This window comes from Corythoichthys intestinalis, chromosome 5 (assembly GCF_030265065.1).
Source record: "Corythoichthys intestinalis isolate RoL2023-P3 chromosome 5, ASM3026506v1, whole genome shotgun sequence".
Taxonomy (NCBI): domain Eukaryota; kingdom Metazoa; phylum Chordata; class Actinopteri; order Syngnathiformes; family Syngnathidae; genus Corythoichthys; species Corythoichthys intestinalis.
Window position 1 is genome coordinate 57,756,791 of NC_080399.1, and position 23,917 is coordinate 57,780,707.

The window sequence follows — 23,917 nt, forward strand, 5'->3', positions numbered from 1 at the left end:
CTGTGGGCACGAAGCCCATTTTTCAAAGCGCAAAAAACATTAAAAAAGCCTTTTCTTTCATGTTTTGACGGCTGACCATTGCCATCCATTTTTTTCTGCTGCTCTTGTCCTTTGGGGAAACCACGCTGCACAACCAACCATCACAGGCAACTGATCTATAAAATGTTAGGCGTAAACAATGTACCATGACACCAATTTCACCAATTGTTCAATAAAAAATATTTTTTTCTTTATCAAAGGGTAATAAGTTGTTATTGTTATACATTACACAATGTTACAGAAAAGAATACAATTTTGTTCCTGTCTTGTAATCATTTTATTTGTGTTGCTTGGGTCCAAACTAAATGAAAAATGCCTCTAAAAAGGCACAGGTTTGGTTTTGCTAAAATTAGAGGCTATATTCAAAATTTGAGTTAATTTCAGCAGGAAATATTTGTTAAACATCATTTCTTTGTGTTTCATGTCACACAGTCTATAAAATAAGAAGGAATATGTACACACACACACACACCCATATATATATACAGTGGGGAGAACAAGTATTTGATACACTGTCAATGGGTTTTCCCATTGGCAGTGTATCAAATACTTGTTCTCCCCACTGTGTACAGTAAAGGAAAGTGGAAATACATCTAAAAGTTGCCCATTTTCCCACCAATATCAAGAAAAATTTGCTTTCAAATAATGTTTTGAACAATATTTATTCTTGAATTAAGAACATTTCTGACTTTTCAAAGCTTTTTCAAGATGAATTATACGAATTTATTGCTTAAAATAAACCTGTTAAACCTATTTTCAGCTAACTATTTATCTTATTCTAAAAAATCAGAGTAAAATCTATTTGAAGCACTGCCAGATAATTTCACTTACCGTATTGGCCCGAATATAAGACGGCCCTGATTATAAGACAACCCCCTCATGTTATTTTGCCTCATTCATATCTTAATATCTGAACATTTAAATATGTAAACTAAAGTGCAATCAAATTCGTAAATGAATGGCTTCTGGTTTTTGAAATGTAAATAAACCAATCTATTGTGATAAAACAAAAAAAAATTGCAATAACTGCATTAACCATCAAAGTGAAGTCCAACTGTAACTGTAGTCTTGAAACAAACCTGAATAAGGAAAAACATTGCAATAAAATAATGCAAACTGGTTAAACTTGAGAGTAGCTGAGATCTGTCATGACAGAACATTGCTTCAATGATATCTGGCGCCATCTAGCGTCGTGAATAGGGAGATTAGCTGAGATATGTCATGACAAAACATCGCTTTAATGATATCTGGTGCCATCTAGCGTCGTGAATGGGTATAATGTCGCGACCGCGAATATAAGACGACCCCCTCTTATTCAGTCTTATTTCAATGCAAAAAACACCATCTTGTATTCGGGCCAATATGGTATGTGAAACTGATTTACACTAAAAACAAGGGAATTTAAATAGTTTAGAGAATGGTGTGTTCTTACAGTGTACACTTTAGCTGTTGCAACAGGCGTGTTATATCCATCGTCCTGAGCCATAAAATATCATTAAAAAAACAACAACCATTTGCACGTCTTATTTTAATATTGAGGAAGGCTGTTAAAACATATCTTTGAACATTGTAATCAACGATAAATGAATTCATATCATGACAATACAATACAAGGCAAGACAGGACATACAGTATTTGGGTTTAACAGGGCACAGTGAGGGTTGAAGCAGTCCTTGTGCAGTCAGGAATCCAGAATTAGGACGAATTACCTGTTTACTATACTAATATTATCAATCCTTAAACCAAAAAGGAATGACTGTATTATTGTTAGGTTTGTGAGTCTTCGCTATGTTTCTAGATTAATGGATTGCGATTCGATACAAAGGATATATCTTGAAATCATAGCGTTTCGATTACGAATTAATTACGTTTGGAAGCAGTATGATGCAATACGATAGCTGCAATGCACAATTGAGTTGTCCATCTCGTTTATAAAACCCCAACATGCTCCAGATTTTGGATTTTTGTTTCCCTAGTGCGCTGACAGTTGACAGAAGTGATTCTGTAGTCACAGCTGTACTTGTGCCATAATCTACATGTTTCTTTTTTTAATGTTATATCTATCACTGTCAATAGCAGCGAATGAGTTCAGATGAAGCATTGAAAATGATAGTTCAAGGTGTGCAGTACTCTCACTTCCACTCCCCTCTGCTCAGTTGCTGGGAGACATACTGACAAAAACAGACCCCTCCCTCCAGGTGACCTTGGATTGGGCACGGCTGAGCAAACGGGAAGTGCTTTTTCGCAAGGCAGCAAGCATACTCCGACGAAAAGCGAAGTAGAGCTACTTTAAAGCACTCCTCCGCGCTGGTTGAATGCTTAAATGTCGTCGCAAACTCCCCTTTGCAACCTTCCAGAGAAACATACACCAGATACATAATGGAATTGGACCTAAAGCCCATCAGGATATTTTGCTCAAAAAGGATTATATTTGCCTGACCAGCGGCTTTTTGCATCTCCTTCACTATAAACTTCTCGTCATCCATCTTCCAAAGACAAAGTTGAATGAGCACACCAAATGGAATGGAGAACAAACATAGGAAGATTACAATATCTATGGGAATGCCCTCGGGTGTATCTTGTAAAATAGATCCTGCTACATTTGTAAATATTAACGTAAAAATAACAACCAGTAACACTATTGCTATTATACCATAAATATAGAGAATAACTCTGATCCAGAGTGGACGCAGCCATACTTTATCTAAAGACACACTGTTGATGATGCCAATGGCCTCCCTGTACTTCTCTTGGTTCACAATGATCAAGCGCAGTTGGTCCGGTATTTCCATGTCACTGAATTGTCCCGCATCCCACTTGTAAAGATTTTCTACATTAGCAGCAGTTAAAGGCTGTAGGGCCTTCCCGTGGTAGATGGACGGAGGCTGGTAGGGAACCACTGTGGAGCCTTGGAGCTGCCGGTTGGGGGTGCAGAGCACCTTCAGCAACTTGGGCATAAACTCTGGGTCGCGGGCCTCCAAGTAGGTGAGGTGGCACAGATGGAGCGGGATGGTGACCCCTGGCTCCAAAAGCACAGGGACAAGGGGCTTTCTCTCCAGGCAGTCTCTGAACAGAGACATGTTGGCCTCCAGGAGACACCAGCGGCTCCTCACGAACTCCGAGCTGAGGACCAGGAGGACTTTCTGGCTCTCCTGGATGCACTCAGACATGTTCTCCAGCACGGTGCGACCTGCCGTGAAGTCGCGCTCGTGATAACACACGTGAAGGCCTTGGACTTCCAGCTGCTCTATGAGGGTGTGCGTCCACTGGTAGTCGGTACTGCTATGACTGATGAAGACATGGAACGTCTCGCCTTGCCTCAAAGGAGGAGGTATGTGGCCAGGAGTGGCAACAACATTGCATGCATTAGCGCTCATTTTATCCAGCTTCTGGGGGAGAAAAATCATAAAGCTTGATGGAACAGGTTTGACAACTTTAAAGCAATAATCTATGCCTTCATCAAATATCACTGTAATGCGCTTTGTAGTAAACTAGTCTGGCAAGTCCTCTGTAAATTCTTTGGTCAAAAAGTGACTCCATAACTTCTATTCTGGCGTTTGTCCAATGTCTCACTGTTTGTCTCACCCTTGCCTGGTGCTTCAAATTAGCTGACTTGGGGTTAGTCTTGGGGTTACCAAAGTTTCAGGGGGGCTGACTGTAGCATTCCAATTTAATGTCAATTAATTTAACAGGACGGAATTGTATATACTTTATATAGGTATTAGATATACCATATGTCATTCATACTGATACATTATATCCTGTATACTGGTAATAGACAGTCAATGTCAATAGATATCAAAAACACATGGAACTGATGAAACATGCAATAATTGTAATGCTGTTGGATTGTGGTATAAATATGTCAGTGCCATGTTTAGATAGCCTTGAGACATTTCAGTTTGCTATCTATTGATACAAGATGAAAGGAATAAGCAGAAAGCATTTTTTTTTCGCTGCTTGTGTTTTTCTTGAATACTTTTAAACAGTACATTAATTTTGATTTTCTTATCTTTACACTGGTATACAGAAGTAATCATTGGATTTACTTACAGGACGTTGAAGTGAAGCAGCCTTCCTAGAACTCGGAAATGAAAAGTGAAACCTAGCACAGTTAAAACTTTTCTTTTAAGCCATGCACTGTACTGGAATTTCACCTTTGCCCAACAGCTTGACTGTTCAAGGGCAAGTTGAGAGAAGAGACTGCAATTTTTTTAATGTTGTCCCGGTTGTTTTTGGCAAACCCATGACAAAAACTTAGTTATTTATTGGTATTTGAAAGATGGACTGAATTCATGTTTAAAGCAAGTATCAGTTATCGGTCTTCAAATATATCAAATAATTAGGGCTGTCAAAATTATTGCTTTAACGGGCGGTAATTAATTTTTTAAATTAATCACGTTAAAATATTTGACGCAATTAACGCACATTCCCCACTCAAACAGATTACAATGACAGCACAGTGCAATGTCCACTTGTTATTTGTGTTTTTGGAGTTTTGTCGCTCTCTGCTGGCGCTTGGGTGCGACTGATTTTATGGGCTTCAGCACCCATGAGCATTGTGTAATTATTAACAACAATGGCGGGCTACTAGTTTATTTTTTGATTGAAAACGTTACAAATTTTATTAAAACGAAAACATTAATAGGATTTTTAATACAAAATTTCTATAACTTGTACTAACATTTATCTTTTAAGAACTACAAGTCTTTCTATTCATGGATCGCTTTAACAGAATATCGATAATGTTAATGCCATCTTGTTGATTTATTGTTATAATGAACAAATACAGTACTTATGTACCGTATTTTGAATGTATATATCCATCTTGTGTCTTATCTTTCCATTCCAACAATAATTTACAGAAAAATATGGCATATTTTATAGATGGTTTGAATTGCGATTAATTACGATTAATTAATTTTTAAGCTGTAAGTAACTCGATTAAAAATTTCAATCATTTGACAGCCCTACAAATAATATGATAAAGAGTTCTTCACCCGAGTGGTTAAGGCGTTGGGTTTAAGTTCCATTGGATGACAGTCTTCGTGGGTTTAAACTTTCAGGCACTTTAATATGCCAAACAAGCTTGTTGCGAACCTTCCCCTGCCTTACTCAATTTGCACATTTCTGTTGTACAGAATTGTATTTGGACTTAAATTCCCTTGGTATTATTCTGCAGCCATTAACCTGTGTTTTTGTAAGCAAATATGTCTCTATTGATTTACTTCTTAGCATTATTGTAAGCTCTGTCATAATTGTATTTCCTAATTGCGTGTTCATGGTTTGACGGTGACAAATGAATAAATGTCAGTTGTAAGAAGAATGATGGTGTGATCGATGATACAGGAGGGAAAAAATATCTATCTGATATATGAGGCCTCATGAAGTGTGTCGACACAGTGACACACTGTGTTGACAGTGTTGATACTGTGTCATTGAATACTGACACCTGCTGGACATCAAAATCCCTACAGGTGAAAACAATTTTTTTTTTTTTTTTTTTTTGAAGCAACTTTTTTGATTGAAGTAATGTTTTGGGTTTGGGCCACATTTTGGCTGGGACATTTGTGTCTTTATTATTCAATCAAAAAATAAGTTGCTTAAAAAAAAAAAAAAAAAAAAAAAAAAAAGAAACACAAAAAAAAAAAATCAAAAGAAAAATCGAATCAAAAAAAAGAAAAATTTCAATCATAGAAAAAAGTTTTTGAATGCGGAAAAATATTTGAAACTCAAACATTTGCATTTAAACACTTAATTTTTCATTGAAAATGTTTTCTCTGATTGAAGCAATCCTTTTTGTATTCAGGCCATATTATGAGAAGGACATTTGTGTCTAAATCATTCAATCCACAAAAAAAGTTGCTTCAATCAAAAAATAAATAAATAAAAATAAAAAAATTTGAAAAATAAAATTGCCCTCACCATTTTTTTATATTATTAAAGTGTCACTTTTTTTTAAGTGCAATAATTTTTTGAACTGCATTTTTTTGATTGAAGAGGAAAAAGTTTTGAAGGCACTTTTTTAATTGCAATTTTGACACAAATATTCACTTCCCGCTATTAGTCAGACATGTTTGTGTGATGAATAATTACGCCGATGGCATAAACCGTAACAGTATGATGAAACAAGAATCATGGCGACCACTCGTCAGCCCCCAGCCTAAGCTCATCCATAAAAGTTAGCCATTTTTCACCTACATTTGAAAGAAATTGCTTTCAAACTATGTTTTGAACAATATATATTCTTGAATTAAGAACATTTATGATATTTGAAAGCTATTTTAAGATTAAGTAAATATCACTAAAAGTTAGTAATTTTTCACCCAAATCAGGAAGAAATTTCTTTCAAATAATGTTTTGAACAATATCTATTCTTGAATTAAGTACATTTCTGACATTTCAAAGCTATTTTAAGATTGAATATTATGATTTATTGCTTAAAATAAGCCTGTTAAGCTTATTTTCAGATAAATTTTTCCTCTTTCAAGAAATCAGAGTAAAATTTTATTTAAAGTAATGGCAGATAATTCCACTTTCTAGTAGATTTACACTGAAAACAAGATAATTTAACTAGTTTTAAGGAGGTATGTTTTTGCAATGCAGGCTTAATGCAACAATAAGAAGAGGATTGGACTATTTTCAAGATCCTATTATCCAGGACGACATTTTCCATGTTGTATAAATCAATAAAGTCACATTTGGGATGCCTGGAATGGCGTGGCTCAGTGGTAGAGTAGCTGTCTCCCAACCCAGAGTTTGTGGGTTTGATTCTCTGCCCTGATGAACTCGCCTAAGTATCCTTGTGCAAGATGCTGAACCCCACATTGCTCCTGGTGCTGCGTCACCAGTAGGTATTTGGCAATGTAGTGTAAAGCCTTGAAAGGTGGAAATGCGCTATACAAGTATATAACACCATTTACCATTTGGAGTGCTCTGTCCATGGTGCAGTTAGTAGCTTGAGTTCTTCTGGGACCGGGTTCAATTCCTGGCTATGACTGAGGCATGGCACTGAATCATAATTTGCCCCCCATGCATGGGAGCAGCACCATTGGTGTGTGAAAGGGTAAATGTGTGCTAATGTAAAGCGCTTTGGGCATGGTAACCATGTAGATAAATGTGCTAAGTACTCTCATTTTTACCAATTCGAATGATTTTTTAAAAGAATGGATGTTTCTATGATGTAATGGGCAGCCCAGATCGATTTGGCAAGTCCACGCCACCAACTGGCGTTCGAAAGATGGACCGAATTCACATGTAAACCTCGGCAGTGGCGTCGTTAGGGGTGTTTTAGGAGGGCTTCAGCCCCCCTAAAATATTCTTAAGCCCTTCTAAATAATTTGGTGTTGTTTTATTTAAAAAAAAAAAAAAAAAAAATTCCAAAAAAATGCTGACATATTCACTATGAAGTTGCCAGAATATTAGTTTAAATCAATAATCATATAACCTGTCATTATTAACTTAAATATGATCATAAATCTGTCAGTTTTCCCCTTACTTCATAGAGTAAGGCAGAGAGACCCTTCACTGCGTCACTATGCAGTCCATTCCACTAGTTCATATAAAGAACGTCCACATCTCTGAAAATCCAGTGCGCGTTTTCCCTGTAACCTAGCTAGCAGTTACCTTTTTATTTTTTCCACAGTCGGTCTCTGCCCACGTCTTTTACCTTTATTGTTTTACGGTTAAAAGTTACATCCCAGCTCCAAAATAACGCTGCTACTTAGCTGCTTCTAGCTAGTTAGTCTAAAATGCATCGTGAAGGTCCTAGTAGAGTTAAGTGTGCACTCTTGTTACCACTATCTTTGGGGTGACTTCCTTCTGGAGCATCAGCTGCGTTTCTCACTTTACGCAGATGAGTACAGGAGCTGAGCTCAATCACGTGGATAGCCATAATAGTACACTAATAATAATCACTCGACAACCTTTAACCCCCCGCACACACACACACACGCACACACACACACCCACACACACCCACACACACACACACATATACAGGACAGGTCAAAAGTTATATTGTAAATTCTCACTGAATGTAATAAAACTATGAATGAACATGTGTGGGATTATGTACTTAGTAAAAAAAAAAAAAGGTGAAAAAGCTAAAAATGTATAATATTCAAGTATCTTCAAAGTAGCCAACCTTTGTTTGATTACTTTTTTGCACACTGTTGCCATTCTTTTGATGAGCTTCAAGAAGGAGTCACCTAAAATGTTTTTAGACTTCATTGGTATGCCTTTTCAGGATTTATCAGTCGAATTTATTGCTTTATCAAGGGGTTTGGGACCTTCATTTGTGTTGCATTGAATAAGGTGGGTCCAAACTTTTGGCCTGTACTGTATGTAATGAATATTTTTTTGGGATATACAGTATGTTTGTGTGCATGTGTGCGTGTCTGTAAGGCAAATTAGCCTGACCCAGATATTACTTAAAGGGTATGAAAACGCAAAGGGGGTGTGAGACATCAATAGAACCGTTATGTGCCAAGATAACAAATATTGATAACGTTAACAAAAAAATCAATCACATTAATGAGCAATTATCAAAAATAGATCGAAAATGACAAACATTTCCGAAAGTGTTCCGGAAACAGCCGAATGGGGCGGAGACGTCATAACAAGGAAACAAAAGGTCGAGGCAGGTGCCATCGTTGTTTATCGACGAGAGAGTTGCGTTCGTGTTTTATCAAAAAAAAAAACGCTAAAATGGTTCAAACCTGTCATGCTATGTGGTTTACAAAAAGCCATTTGTCGGAATGTAGTACCCATGAGTTCCCGAACACGAGAAAAAGAGCTGGACTACGCAGACAATGAGTAAAGTTCGTCAGTGCTAAGACGGCTAATTTTGCAGACCCAGCCTCCGGCACGGTTTGTGGTGCGCGTTTTACACCTGAAAGCTGTACGAACTATGGGCAAATGAAATCAGGTTTTGCTAAGAAATTGCTGCTGAAAGCAGATGCGGTGCCCGGTGAAAGAGGACGATGACTGGCTCTGATGAGACCACCTCACCACCCCAGGCAAAGCAAAGGAGGGAAATGGCCAGAGTGAGTTCTCTTTTATAATAAAAAACATATCACGCATTGGATATAGCACTGGACACATGTATAAATTATCGCTCGTAAAATATATACTGGACTGTCTCAGAAAATTAGAATACACAATATTCTAATTTTCTGAGACAGTCCTGTATATTGTTCTATGTAAAGGACGTCAGCCAAGGTCGGCCCCCCACATTTTTACCACGCCAAATCTGGTCCCCTTTGCAAAAAGTTTGGACACCCCTGCTTTAAATGGTGGATTAATGTACAGGACTGTCTCAGAAAATTAGAATATTGTGTATTCTAATTTTCTGAGACAGTCCAGTAGAACAAATCCTCTATCCCATTCATATTTGTGTCGGTTGGCAGAGCGAAACCGATGATAGCATATTAAATGATAATTATTTTATACATTACTTTATTTTGCGGTCACGGTGTATCAGCTTCACAAAAAGAAATGCAAAACAAACCATTCGGTGATTCTGTTGCCGCCGGTGTTTCATCAGTGTGATTGTTCCCCTCAATGATCCTTTCATTCGGCTGCATTGGCTTTCGTTTGGGCTCAAATTGATAACCCAAAACACCAAAGAAAGGTTCATAACTCTCCTCGTCACCATTAGAAGAATGTTCGTTACGTCGGATTCGTCGCTGCAAATAGAAACAAAATTGTCCGCCATCATCGCCGCCATTCAGTACTAAACACTGAGCCAGTTGTTTCCCTATAGTGACGTCACGCACACAATATGCTAGATTTCCGGCACCTCGGGGGCGGGTCCTTTTAGCTTGACAATCGACCTAATTTCTATCATTTTCATAGTGTTGCGATGTGTGTAATTACACGAAGTGGAATGATATGAATTCAAAAGGCATGCGTTGATGGATAAATGATGGAATATTAGCATTTCCCCAGGTGTTGTCATACCCTTTAAATTCAAGTACTTAGTACTATTTTTCAGGTTTGAAATTACAGCCATTTTGGTTACATATGTGCCCAAAATGTAATATGTGTGATTTACAAATATTTGGGAACAAATGCTTGGCGACGGTTGTAGGTTCTATTCTTCACCCTGATGAACTCATCTAGGTGTCCTATGGATACAGAACCTCATATTGCTCCTGGTGCCGCGTCCCCACCAGGGGCGGACTGGGACTAAAAAGCAGCCCTGGACTTTGACTCAGCCCAGCCCAGAAGAATCGCTGTACGAAGGGAAACAAAGACCCTATAGGGGGATTTTTTTTAATTTTTTTTTTTTACATTTTATTGTAAAACGCATCAATTTCGTGCACTTTGAGAGAAAAATGAAGCGGCTATGAAGAACTACACACTGCATTATTATACATTTTAACTTGAATACTCACTGGGAAATTAACAGCACAGTCCAGGTCTCAATGTAGAACCAGAAACGGCAGGAGACTGCCTGAGGCACAAAGAAAACATAGTATTATTGATGATAAATCACAATGAAAAGAGGCTGCAATTATACATTTTAACTTGAATACTCATAGAGAAATGAACAGAACACTCTCAGGATCTCTATGTAGGACAAGAAAAAGGCAGGAGACTGCCTGAAGCACAAACAAAACATGGTATGATTTATGAGAAATCAACATGAAAAGAGGCTGTAATTATACATTTTTAACTTGATTACTCACAGAGAAATTAACAGCACAGTCCAGGTCTCAATGTAGAACCAGGAAAGGCAGGAGACTGATTAAAACACACAAGAATACATGGTATGAGTTATGATAAATCGCAATGAATAGAGCCTATAATTATACATTTTAACTAATACTTACTGAAAAACGCAGAAGAAAAAAAATCTGGAACAAAAATAAGCCAGCAATGATCAGTGGCATCTTGTCAACGCAATGTTGGGGGCGAAGAAGTTTCTTCAACAGGTCGCTTTTTTCTGCAACTCTGTCTATGACCACATCATTGTCAAGGGCAGTACTTCTCAAATGGTGGGGCGCGCCCCCCCAGGGGGGCGCAGAGCGATGCCAGGGGGGGCGCGAGTGACCTCGGGGAACATGCTTTTTTTTTTTTTTTTTTTTTTTTTTTTGCCGTACTAGAATAAAGTGTACTTGCACATCCACTCCGTGGGTGGCAGTGGCGCTCTCATTTTCAAAGTGCGTGCAGTATTTTTGAAGTAAGCAAGAGCACACGGAAGAGACTCATGCAGAGCTGGACTCACGCAGCGACCCACTGTCTTTCTCACGTGTCCGGCCGAGAAGTGCCGTTTTCGGCTTGGGATCGTCACGACCACCGCCCTCACCTACGGTTCTCCCTCGGCCGCCGAGAATGCGCTTTTTTCGGGCCGTTTGCCTTTGACTTTTAATATAGTGGGAAATGAGGAAAGACCACTGTTTACTGAGTCTAAAAATGATTATAGCGGAGAAGCCAAATCAGTTAAGACGCCACTTAAAGACATTAGACCTCAATCTCATTGATAAACCGCTTGATTGTTTTTCAGCGAAAATGTGCCGAATATTGCCAATTGTCACAATCGTCCCGCTTTGTCAGTGTTATATCAGTAAACCAGTGAGCACTGTGGTGAATCAGCGAAAATAAAAACTTTCCTTCTGTCCAGAGACCTTTTCCCCCCCTTCTATTCAGTTTTGTTTTTTTTCGGTCAAATTTTTTGGCATGTTGTCCTGAAGAGTAAATGTTTCTAATCAATTTGAATTTGTTATTATTTACTGATTTTATTACATTTTATTTTTCAGTATCAAATGGTCAAAAATGTACCTTGAGTGTATTTTTACAGTTTGGATGTGACTTTTTTTTTTTTTTTTTTTTTTTTTTTTAACTTCAGGCAAATTGATGCGCATTAAGTCTTTTCTGTTACAAGCAACACAATGTTAAAAAAGTTATACTTTATTATAAGTTGATCTATGTTACTTTTTTTCTTTAATAGAAAAAAAAGGACACAATGTTAGGCTGAGGCGTACTTATAATAGTAATATAGACGAATGATACTATTTACAGTGGCGGCAGAGAGTTGGGGGGGGGCGCGAAACATTTACGTCTTCCTTGGGGGGGCGTAACAGAAAATAATTGAGAAGCACTGGTCAAGGGACAAGAGGATGTCTTTCTCTGATGTCATAAGCATGAATGCTTCCAGGTGTTCTTGTGACTGTGTGCTCCTTAGTCGACTTTTAATGTGCTTGAGAACAGAGAAACTTCTCTCACAGGCTACTTGAGTCACAGGCAGAGTGAGGAGGAACTTGTATCCCAATCCAAGGATGTGATAGGCATCTGTGAAAAGGTTGTAGCGTTTCAGAAGCTGGTAGCGACAGATTGGGCATTCCTTACAAGACTTGCACTGTTTGTTCAGGATATCTTTGACCTCATCGTCTGGGGCCATCCCCTACCATTATGACTTTATACTCCTCCAGTACAGACATTTTAAGTCGTGGCCATTGAGCTGCCAGACACTTCAACTCAAACTGCAAATTGGCAGCTGTTGCTCTGCTGTCAAACCTAAGCAAGCATTTGCTCAGATCTTGAAATGTGGAATCCGCAAGAGAATCTAACGAAGACACTCGATCAAAGTTTCTTGGATTGAGAAGAGCCAAGTCAGCATAGAGTGTTCCATGAGTTAAAAAACGCCTGTGGATGCTCTCTGTGATTGTATCCATAATCTGGTTATGGACCTCCACTTCATTGGCACCGTTTACATCTGTGAGACTCTCGTCACTTGACATTTCACCAGCTATCATCTTCCTTTTCCTCTTCCTTTTCTGTGGAAGTGCTGCCTCCTACTCAAGTTCACAGTCTTCCTCCTGCTTGAGCTGAACTGTTGCCCACTGGACAAAGGCATCAGCAGCTTGCTTAACCGGCTGAAAATCCTGTGCCATTTTCTCCATGGCATCTTGAGTTGTCATAACCATCCTGTGCGCAGTTAAGATGTCCAGTCCACTTGACTGTAGGTATTATGACAGAGGTGTTGTCACCTCAAAGATCCGCAGGAAAAGCTGTGCTGTTAACACTGTGTCATACCTCATTAGCCCCTCCAAGAATCCTCTGGCTTCTCGCACGGTTGTTTTTAAATTGGCCTGACTTTGAAGGATGCTGAGTGTCATGATGACATCAACGTACAAACCCTGGTCTGGTTTTCCAAATGATCCAAAGATCCTCTTCAAGGCTACATCTTTGGCCAACCACCTTGTCTCTCCAATAGTGGAGAGACATCTGTGTCGAGTGTCCTGGCTTCTTTGCTCCCACTCGTTCATCTTCTGATATGATTCACGAATGAACACAGCTATATCATTCATGAGGGAGAAGAGGGACCCACTGGATATGGCTACTTCAGTGGTGTCAGCCAAAACTAGGTTCAGCACATGTGCATAATGTCAGGAAAGCTCAAGTTTGAACTCCAAGACAAGTGTTACCTCGATAGCTCGATTAGAGAAATGAATACGACCCCAACCATGGATTGCTTTGCTTCAAAGGCTTTATGAACAAGAGCTCTCGACTACAAAATGATGTGAGCCAGCCAGGAGCTGTGATCACCCAAAAGTACAAAGAAGTACAATAGAGGCTGGACATTTATACTGTTGAAAGGGCGGTGCCGAAGCCCACCATGAAACGAAACTTACTAAGAAACGAAACTCATCATCTCACAAACCTGGGTATTTTTCCATACAAAAACATCTTTGAGCTGAGACCTTGAACACCGGCTCTGGCTAGAACGATGATAAGAAACCACAGTCCTCCCATGTATTCATTCAGGGCATATTGAAAAACATAGGAACGTAACAGTCCGTATTTGGGCATATTGCGATACAGTCTACAATCGTCAAGGCCATGGGAACGCACACTCAAACAGATTATTATAACAATGACGCTCTATGCTACAATGTTCTCATGCAAGCATAACAAAAGCAAAATATAATGTATAATGGTTGTGTTTTAAGCATGAATAAAACTCTCTCACACATAACACCAAACATGTACCTGGTTTGGGGCTTTGGATAACAGGAGTGTAGTGAAGCTGCTGTAAAGGCAAGTTATATCGTGACAGAAGAAATCACCAAATCAGCCCGACCCTTTAATGAGGAGAGTTTGCAAAAAAATGCATGAGAAATGTTTATGACCAAGTGTGCCCGGAGAAGAAGCAAGCCTTTGCAAACGTAAGCCTGAGCAGAAACACAATAGACCCTACCCACGTGACGTCACAACTCCTTCCTCCTGACTGGTGCCGCCCAATTGTCCGTCAACACATCATGTTTCCCTGTTACGGCTACGTACATTCCTTCTATTTACGACGTGTTTTTCTGCTCGTTAACATTAATAATCAAAATGGTGAAGGCGTGTGTGGCGGTCGGTTGCAATAACAGAGAAGATAGACGGAGAGACTTAAAGTTCTACCGGATTCCGAGAGACCCGGAGAGGAGAGAGCGAGATGGGCTGCTGCAATTCGACGAGAAAACTGGGCTCCAAACGATTACCACAGATTATGTAGTAGTCATTTTATATCTGGTAAGATGCATTTAATATATATTTAGAGGGTTTTGGGCTGACAACCACAATTAAGATCATTGCTAGGCTAATCGCCGACAACATACACGTATGTATGTAGTGAGAGTGCTATCGCTAAACCATATAAACATGAAAAGCCCTAACTCCATTGACAAACGACATGAAATACATTAGACTTGACAGTGGATGTTAGCAATAACAAAAGATTTTGAATTGAAAATTTCGTAACTCACCTTTCCAAGCACAAGATAGATTCCTGCCGAATTTTCGTGGACGAGGACCTGTTTCACCCAACCAGCAACGAAGTATTTATAAGCCTCCAAGCTCTTAAAGTTTTTCAAACTTTCGTGAGAATAGGCTGGTTTTGTGTGGACAAGATAGTTGTACAGTTCAGGGTAGCTAGCAGATGTCAGGCAAATACGGCGGAGACAGCGGGTCGAAAAACATCGATTTAGGCATCAAATATGGATCTGGCGAATGGATAAACTGAAGCTTTTCCACATAACGCCTTTTATGCAACGCATCAAGTGAGTTTACGGCATCCGAAAGCACCGGGTCTTCCATGAAATGCATTATAAATTGCTCGATCAATTGAGACCATTGATAATACAGACACAAAATGACGGACAAGTGGGCGGAACCATACAGCGAGCACGTGATTTTGTGACGTCGGTGGGTAGGGTCTATAGCTGAGCGCACATGCGAGCTTGCTACCAATCTACATGTCCAGTTGATGGAGAAGTGAAATTTTTTTATTTTTCCCTTGCTTTGGATGACAGTACTGACGCGTCTGATACTGCGAAGCTGTCAGTCTTCGTCCGCGGCCATTGATATGTTTTTTTTTTTTTTTATTATTATTATTATTATTATTACTACTATTGTTATTAGTAGTATTATGAGCAACTCAATTTTGCACGCCTGTAGTTTAAAGTTATATAAGCCTCGCTTGTTTAATATTCATTGTCAAATCAAAACTTGTTTGGTTCCATATGAAAACGTTCATTTGTTCAAACGCGGCGTTGTTCAATTTCAAATTTTGGCCCACTGTGAATTTGAGTTTGACACCCCTGATCTAGAGTGTAAGTTCCCTCAGACTGCTTTCCTCTGTAGCTTAATCCTCTCTTTCCTATGAACTTTACTACATCTACGGCACGTTCCAACACCTGTCGTCTCTTCTTCACTTGCTCTCTGTGAGCCACAATTTGGGGACCATGTAGTAGGCTGGCTCTATCTGATTTAGATATCCTCAAAAAATATGCCTCAGCAGAACCTCTGTGCATGTTGCTTCTTTCATGTTCCTCCACTCTTTGACTGATATGGCTCCAGTCCTGCATTACACTTATGAATGGATTGCTTTCAGTTGGTTTGGCAAATGCTAAACATACTGCACAATAGTATAAGTATAATATAGTTTATGATTTTCTTCACAGTATGTTAGCCATTGTCTATCTGTGCCATCTTTGCGTATGAATACTGTTTGTACGGTCAGATGTTTTGTCTTCTTCTGAGGGTGGTAAGTAAAAAATGTGTCTAGACTGTGACTGTCTGACTTGGGGCGCTCAAAGTACTGCAAGGCTGAACTGGAGTTGGATTCATCTTCTGCCCTAGCTCTATCATCAACCTGAACAAACAAAGGAAAGAATTTATTTTTTTAAAGCAAGTTTTATGTATCCAATTGATTATAATAGCACCTATCCCTTGTGTCTATATAATGACTTCATTGTTTATGCCATAATTAATCTTGCCACACAAATTATAAATTTCAATGAAAATACAATAAACATTTCAAGACAAATCCTGTATACACAACTTCATTGGAGAGTATTAGCCAGAAAACAAAACGATATAGGAATGATTAAAAATATATATCATATCAATTTAACTACCTAAACTTTAACCCTTTAACACTGAACGTGTCAGCGGCGACGTGTTTACGCATATCATCTTTGAAGCCTCATCACGCTGTAAGTACGTCACCCACGTGCCGCGGGTTGCTGTTATTTGAAAGTCGGAAGTTGATGTCCACACCAATTTTTATTTGAAGTCAATCGACCGAGTAAAACGCGAGATAATGTCATTTGAGTTTTATAGTTTTATTGCACTCATAAATCAGCATTAAAACACTGCATGGACCATGTGTTTATCTCCATATTTCCATCATTTCTTGTCCTTTTTCAAAACCGAAAGCAGCACGAAAGACTATACTGGACTGTCTCAGAAAATTAGAATACACAATATTCTAATTTTCTGAGACGGTCCTGTATATTGTTCTATGTAAAGGACGTCAGCCAAGGTCGGCCCCCCACATTTTTACCACGCCAAATCTGGTCCCCTTTGCAAAAAGTTTGGACACCCCTGCTTTAAATGGTGGATTAATGTACAGGACTGTCTCAGAAAATTAGAATATTGTGTATTCTAATTTTCTGAGACAGTCCAGTATATCCCAAGAGCTGTTGTGAGGTCAAGAAAGACGAACCTATCGTGAACATTTTTAATAAATTGCCGAGCGAGGCTCCACCTAAGGAAAGGGAGGCATGCTAAGCGAGCACCGGCTGGTTGGATTGAGCGAGCGACTTTGAAACGTGCGGAATTTGTCTAAAACTAAATTTAGCGCAAGCTAATGCACTATTTGATTAACTCAAGGAAGAGGATGAGACATTTTTGTCGTTGTTTTCCTCGGATGAGTCGGCGTCTCGGCGAGTAGAAGTGACAGCGCGCAAACGGCGGAAGAGTGGGCTGTGCGACGTGTCCTGTTCAAGAGGAAGCTTTATTGAGTCGCAAGAAAGAAAAACGTTATTGAGTCGCTTGTCTGAAAAAATTGAACTGAACTACTTGTCATTATTTTTTAAAATATGGGTACAATGGGTACAATACCTAAGTCTTATCTTTTTCTATTGAATGTTTATGCTAACAAGTTGAATAAATATTATCAAGCTTCAAAACGGTTGGTCGAGCATGTTTGGTTGTCAATGGGGCATCAACATGACAAATTTTGAAAAATGATTTTGGGATTTTTTTGTCTTTTTGGGTCCAAAATGTTGATTATACTTGGTCAGTGAATAAAACAACAGATTGGGCATGGAGGCTATGGTGCCCTGAAAAAAAGGACCCAACCTGGCCATTGTGAACACGTTTTTCTTTGAAATTTAAAGGCAACATCAAAGCATGCAAAATTTTTTTGGGCAAAATTTTGTGTTATGTAAAACCATTAATTTTATTAATATTTTTGTTATATTTCTTCTGAATTATTATTGCTGCTGCGTGTGCATACGTTGTTTTACAGCTAAAATATTTTTTCTCAGGCCAGGGATAGTAAGACTAGCATACTGTAACTTGACACGATTGCAAACGGGGACATGGACTAGCTGGCACTAACCCTTTAATTGCCAGTTATTTCATTTAAAATGTAGGTACCTGGTGGGTAACAATTGCCAATATACATAGCAAGTAACCCTCTTCATCCCTACTTACTTGCCCTGCGCTTGTCTGGGGAACTTCCACCAGCTCATCATTACCCTCTCCCTCGTCTGTTGTCTCTCCCTGCACCGGCTGCACGTAAGAGCGGCTGCTGCTCCCACTCTCACCGTCGCTGGGGGATTGGCTGTTGCTAGCCGGCGTGGCCGTTGCAGCCAGACTGCTGCTTGCAAACATGTGTCAACTTATGACATTTAGATGCTTCGCGCTCGAGTTTCTTCAGTTTTTTTCTCTCTAACCTTCTCCGCGCCACCCTTCTCTTTTCTTTTTTTGCCACCACCATCCATATTGTTTATCCACGCTCGTAGTTATTTTGCATCCACAAGGAGTGAGGCTTTACCAAAGTAGGCTACTCTGTGCTTTCCTGTTCTTTTCCTATCAGATTGACGGTTAACAGCCAGGGGAATTGCTGCCACCTGTTGGATTGGATGCGAACTGTAGATAATCATATATGATAGGGGGGATAAAAACAGTGATGTGTGTATGGCAGCCGCCGGCCGTCCAGAGTCGTTCTGTGATCCTCCAGAAGCTACAGATTACCAGTCCGCACCTGGTCACCAGTAAGTGGATGGGGTGTAGTGCAAAAGCGCTTTGAGGGCCTTAAAGATGGAAAGACGCTGTACAAGTATAACTCCATTTACCAAACAATTACTGTGTTGCGAGTGTAAGTCATGACATTAGCCTCTACGATTAAGGGTATATATATATTAGGGCTGTCAAACGATTAACATTTTTAATCGAGTTAATTACAGCTTAAAAATTAATTAATCGTAATTAATCGCAATTAATCGCAATTCAAACCATCTCTAAAATATGCCATATTTTTCTGTAAATTATTGTTGGAATGGAAAGATAAGACACACGACGGATATATACATACAACATACTGTACATCAGTACTGTATTTGTTTATTGTAACAATAAATCCATAAATGACATTATTAACATTCTTTCTGTTAATGTGATCCAAGGATAGAAAGACTTGTAGTTCTTAAACGATAAATGTTACAGTTACAAGTTATAGTAATTTTAAATTAAAACCCCTCTTCATGTTTTCGTTTTAATAAAATTTGGAAAATTTTCAATCAAAAGTAGAGTTAATAATAATAAGAATAAAAATAACAATAATAATAATAGAGTGAAAAGTTTTATGTGTATTTTGCATAGTTATTTTGAAATGGAATGCCAGTTCATTTTGCGTTGTTATTTAACTGTGTGTCAGAATAGGGCCTCATTACGATAGACTGAAGTGCTTTTCTTTTTGTGAACATTATTTTTTTTTTGGAGAGGTAAAAATATTATTTTTGTTGTGCTTTCACTAAACGATACTTATGTTTGTTGCGAAGGAGAAGCTTATGCCAATAAACAGCACGGTCCAAAGAACGCCTGTGTCCACTCGCCTTTACTGTATAACTTATACGTATCTGTACATATCTTACCCAAAATAAAACAAGAGACACATAATTGCCAACTTACCGAAATATGTGTGGAGCAGAAATAGCAATTTGGATTGCATTGTGAATACAGCATAAACGTCTCACAACTACTAATTCTCCCACGTTTAGAAGAGCTAACATGAGTATGGAATGGCGCTGCCCCCAAGCGGCCGGTGGCATTCTCTTCACTCTTAATGTCCATGAACGGCCTCATTGTAATGTTTGAGGCAATATGCCAGCGGGTCATTCATTGCATGCGTTAATTGCGTCAAATATTTTAACGTGATTAATTGAAAAAATTAATTAATGCCCGTTAACGCGATAATTTTGACAGCCCTAATATAAATATATATATGTATGTAATATATATATGTGTGTATGTAATATATATATGTATGTATGTAATATATGTATGTATATAATATATTATATATGTATGTAATATATAAATCAGTCTTTGTTTGCTGTTTGAAGTTTTGTGTTTGTAAGCTACATTCACTTACATCCTGTGTAACTCCTGGGGGCTAGTTTCTAGTGACGCCCCTGTTCTGCAGCATTAAAAACATTTTGCTTTCACAGGAAAAAAACCCTCCAGTTTACTGTGCTGAACAATATCAAAGAAGATGGCTGTGTCATGATCAGGATGGCCGAGCGGTTAAGGCGTTGGACTTAAGATCCAATGGACAGTAGTCCTCGTGGGTTCGAACCCCACTCCTGGTACTGGTTCTTGGTGAACACCAAGCTTTTGGGGCAAATGTCAAAGCATGTTAGTTTAACCACCGAATTGTCAATAGGATCACTCTTACTTTGTACATACTTGCATTGAGTAAAATGTCACCATAGACTTGGTGAAACAGAGGTGTACGTTCAATTGTATCTAAGGGCGTATTCACACCAGGGAAGGCTGTAGTCGCTTTCTTTGGTCCGCACCAAAATACATTTGGTCCGGACTTTGTTGAAGCGTTTTGTTTTCACATTGCTATTTGAGCAAACGACCGCGGATTTGACAACACCGCAGATGGAAAGCAAACGGAGATGGCCAGAAGACGTATCCAGAGTCGCCTTCGGAGCTTTCTGCGTTTCATCAATCTCGACATGCTTCATAGCATTCAGAAATGGACTATTCAGCATGCACGGCAAAAGGAGGAATTGGACTGGTTCATGGCTGTCCCTGAACTAATGGCATTTATTGCTGTCATCTTGCGTGGGGTTGCCAAAGTACCAGCACTGCATGATTGCTGGTCGGCAGACCTGGGAAACCAAGTGATCATTGCAATAATGTCCCGAAATCGATTTCAAAACATCATGCAACACCTGCGCTTTGATGACATGTTCACACGCAGTGAACGAGTGGAGACCGATAAGTTTGCTGCAATTTCCGATGTGTGGGGATCGTTTGTGATCAACTGCATCACATCCTACAACCCTGGTCGACACATCACTATCGATGAACAGCTTTTTCCAAAGAAAGCACGATGCATTTTTCTGCAACACACTGCAACCAAACCTAATGAGTTTGGTATCAAGTTTTGGGTGGCTTGCGACTTGAAATCTCCATCCTCGGCACAATCAACATGATTCGCCGGGAAATTCCTCAGTCAACCAAGGAGACAGACCACAAACAATTTACCACTCAGGTGTGTAGCAGGATTTTTCTAATCAACTTCTAAGTGTGACACTGTGTAAAAGAAACTAATTTCTGTTATTTTTTAGGTGTTTTCAACCACTGGTGCCGCGCTGACAGTGTATGCGCTCAAAAGGAAGAAGACTGTCTACATCCTCAGCAACATGCACAGTGTGGTTGAGACTCAGGGGTGGGGTGGGGTTGAACTGTCACTGATTGAAGGCTTCATGGCAGCGATATTTACCACATATGTGCACAGGAAAATGAATATTTTGTATGATCACCATAATAATGATTTGCAATGAAACAGTATATACAGTGCATGTTGTCAGGGAAGTTGAATTTGAACCCCGAGAAAAATACCAAAACATAGCTCAAAATGAGAATGATGAATGAAACAGCCAAGGACTGCCTTCTTCGAAGATTTTTATATAACATGATATATCACGGGTACAGACGCGGAGTAACACACAAAGCGCCTCTCCGCATGTGGACAAAAGAGAGATACAGGACATGCCTCTATTTATGGGTTGACACCATAGAAACGAAATCGAAAGTTAGTAAAAACATCTCAAGTTACAGAAAAACATTTCTCATTGGGGAAAATCCACCTTTAGCTATAACCTTGAATCAGCAGCTGTGGCCAGGAAGAAGTTTGATAAGCCACAGTTGCTATATTGTACTCATTCAGGGCATATTGGAAACAACAGGAACACGACAGTCCAAATTTGGGCATATTGACTCCGTCTACGATCGTAAAGGCTATGAGAAGGCCCACTCAAAAAGAATACAACAGATTGTTCTAACAATGATACACTATGCTATAATGTTCACATGCAAGCATAACAAAAGCATTCAACGTATAATTATATAATGGTTGTGTTTTAAGCATGAATAAATTCTCTCACAATTCCCACCTGTTTATCATGATTATAAACACAATACATGACATGACACTCATTGCTTGAGTAGGAAAGAAACCCATCAAAAAAACTTAGCAAAGGAAAAAGATGGAAACCAAACTCTCATTATACGCTGTTTTTTGGTCCTATAAATGTATGTACATCGCACCATCTAAAACCCCTGACAATGCTTTGCGATTAATCCTTCATAAACCATTAGTTTATATGATAGTTTACACACAAGTAATTTCATCATCACTAACAGAACCTTTAGTGTGTGTGGGTGCACAAGTCCCTCTTTTCTTTGGGTGCGGTGTCATCCTCAACGAAGTCTTGGAGGTCTGGTAGGGTGCCCGGCGCTGGACCGTAAGAACACATTGTTGTCTCACGTAGCGGGGTTGTGAGCCTCATATACCCACAACACCCGTTCCTATCACTTGACCGCTGTAGGTGTGGCGATGAGAACCTTGTAGGGGCCTTCCCAACTTGGGCTGGACCAGGGGTCTTCTTTTAATGACTTTGACGAAGACTTGGTCCCCTGGAGCGACAGGCTTGGCTGTGGTCTTTCGTAGGAGCGGACGGGCTGCCAGCAGGGCGGAAAACCCTTCCACCACTCTTGATGACTTTGGGTGAGGTCGGGACATTTAGAATCAGTGCCTGGGGACTGGCGTCGCTAGGTCCTTCTGTGAACCGACCGAGCTTGCACTGGGATTGATGAGGCCATTCTGTGCCTCCGTCAACTTTCACTGCAGTCGGGCTGATGCCAACCATCTCATAAGGACCGTCCCAGCGTTCACTGTCCCACCTGGCACGCTGCAACACTTTCAGGAACACCAAGTCTCCGACCCGCACCTTGAAAGTCTGTGGATCAGAACATTCTGGCAGATCATTGTTGTTTCGAACTTGTCTTGGATCAAACCGTTTCCTTATGTGAGCTGGAATGCTGCCAGAACCTTTAACAGGTCCTGGGGTTAATCTGGATAATTTCAAAAGGTGGCAAAGTCTTCCCTTTCGCACCAGTCTGTTATTAATTTGTCCCAATTGTCCTTTCCAATAGTCTGGCAGACTGGGGTCAGTACATGCAATGTTTTTTTTTGTTTTTTTTACTTTTTTCCAAGTCAATGTTTAACAGTCTGCCCACTTCCACTAGACCCTCAGCTCTGAGGTGGGGTCCATATTCACTTCGGACAATGGCAGGTATGCCAAATGTTGGAATAATTCTATCACACATTGCATTAATTACTGTTTTTGCGTCCGCATGTGCGCTAGGAAAAATCTTAACCCATCTAGAAAATACATCTAGTATCACCAGGCAATATCTTTTCCACAATACTCTATTTAACTCAATATAATCCATGTCCAATGTATGAAATAGTTCGGGTGGTTCTGGGAACCTCCCTCTTTTCAGTCTCAAATAACCATGTTAATGCAAAGTAAACACTGTTTTAAAAAAAAAAATTGTAAGTATGAATTGAATTGAAGCCATACGTATTATCATGGTGTCTATTAACCAACTATAAACCAACTCAGTCCTCCCCCCTGTAGACACTTGACAATCGTGTGGCTCAATTCAGCTGCCCATTTGATCATTGACTTTGGTAACCATGGTTTTTTGTCAGGGCCTACATATCGGCCGTCAATAAGTGTTAAACCTTTCATTGCCCATTTTTGCTTTTCTGTTTGCGATGCTCTACTTTGATAGCCTTTAGGTTTTTCATCTATTAGTTGTTGCAGTTCAGTTTCAGCTAATAGTTGTATTTTAGCTTTATTGCGTTGATTTAAAACCGCTATTTTGGCTGCTTCACGGGGCCGGATCTATGGGTGGGCCAGGGTGGGCACGGCCCACCCAGATGTGAGTCGTGCCCACCCAATCAAAATGTCGGTGTTCTGTTATGCATAAAAGATTGATGGGTTTTGTG

At 39.5% G+C, this 23,917-nt stretch overlaps 1 protein-coding gene and 1 non-coding gene across 2 annotated transcripts; one reads left to right on the plus strand and one right to left on the minus strand.

Annotated features, from left to right (window-relative positions):
* Positions 1–688: 688 nt before the first annotated feature.
* Positions 689–4,120, minus strand: LOC130916530 (uncharacterized). Its single transcript, XM_057837319.1, has 2 exons — positions 4,093–4,120; positions 689–3,428 (listed from the first exon to the last, which is right to left on the minus strand). Exon 2 carries the CDS (start codon positions 3,414–3,416, stop codon positions 2,172–2,174), a length of 1,245 nt encoding a protein of 414 aa, XP_057693302.1. The 5' UTR covers positions 3,417–3,428; positions 4,093–4,120; the 3' UTR covers positions 689–2,171.
* Positions 4,121–20,109: 15,989 nt separating this feature from the next.
* trnal-uaa (transfer RNA leucine (anticodon UAA)) lies at positions 20,110–20,192 on the plus strand. The gene has a single exon. It is a non-coding gene; the product is annotated as a tRNA-Leu (tRNA).
* Positions 20,193–23,917: the final 3,725 nt, after the last annotated feature.

What these genes read in the sequence shown, in the direction of transcription:
- LOC130916530 (XM_057837319.1), bottom strand. Translation starts at nt 3,416, where the DNA reads ATGAGCGCTAATGCATGCAATGTTGTTGCCACTCCTGGCCACATACCT.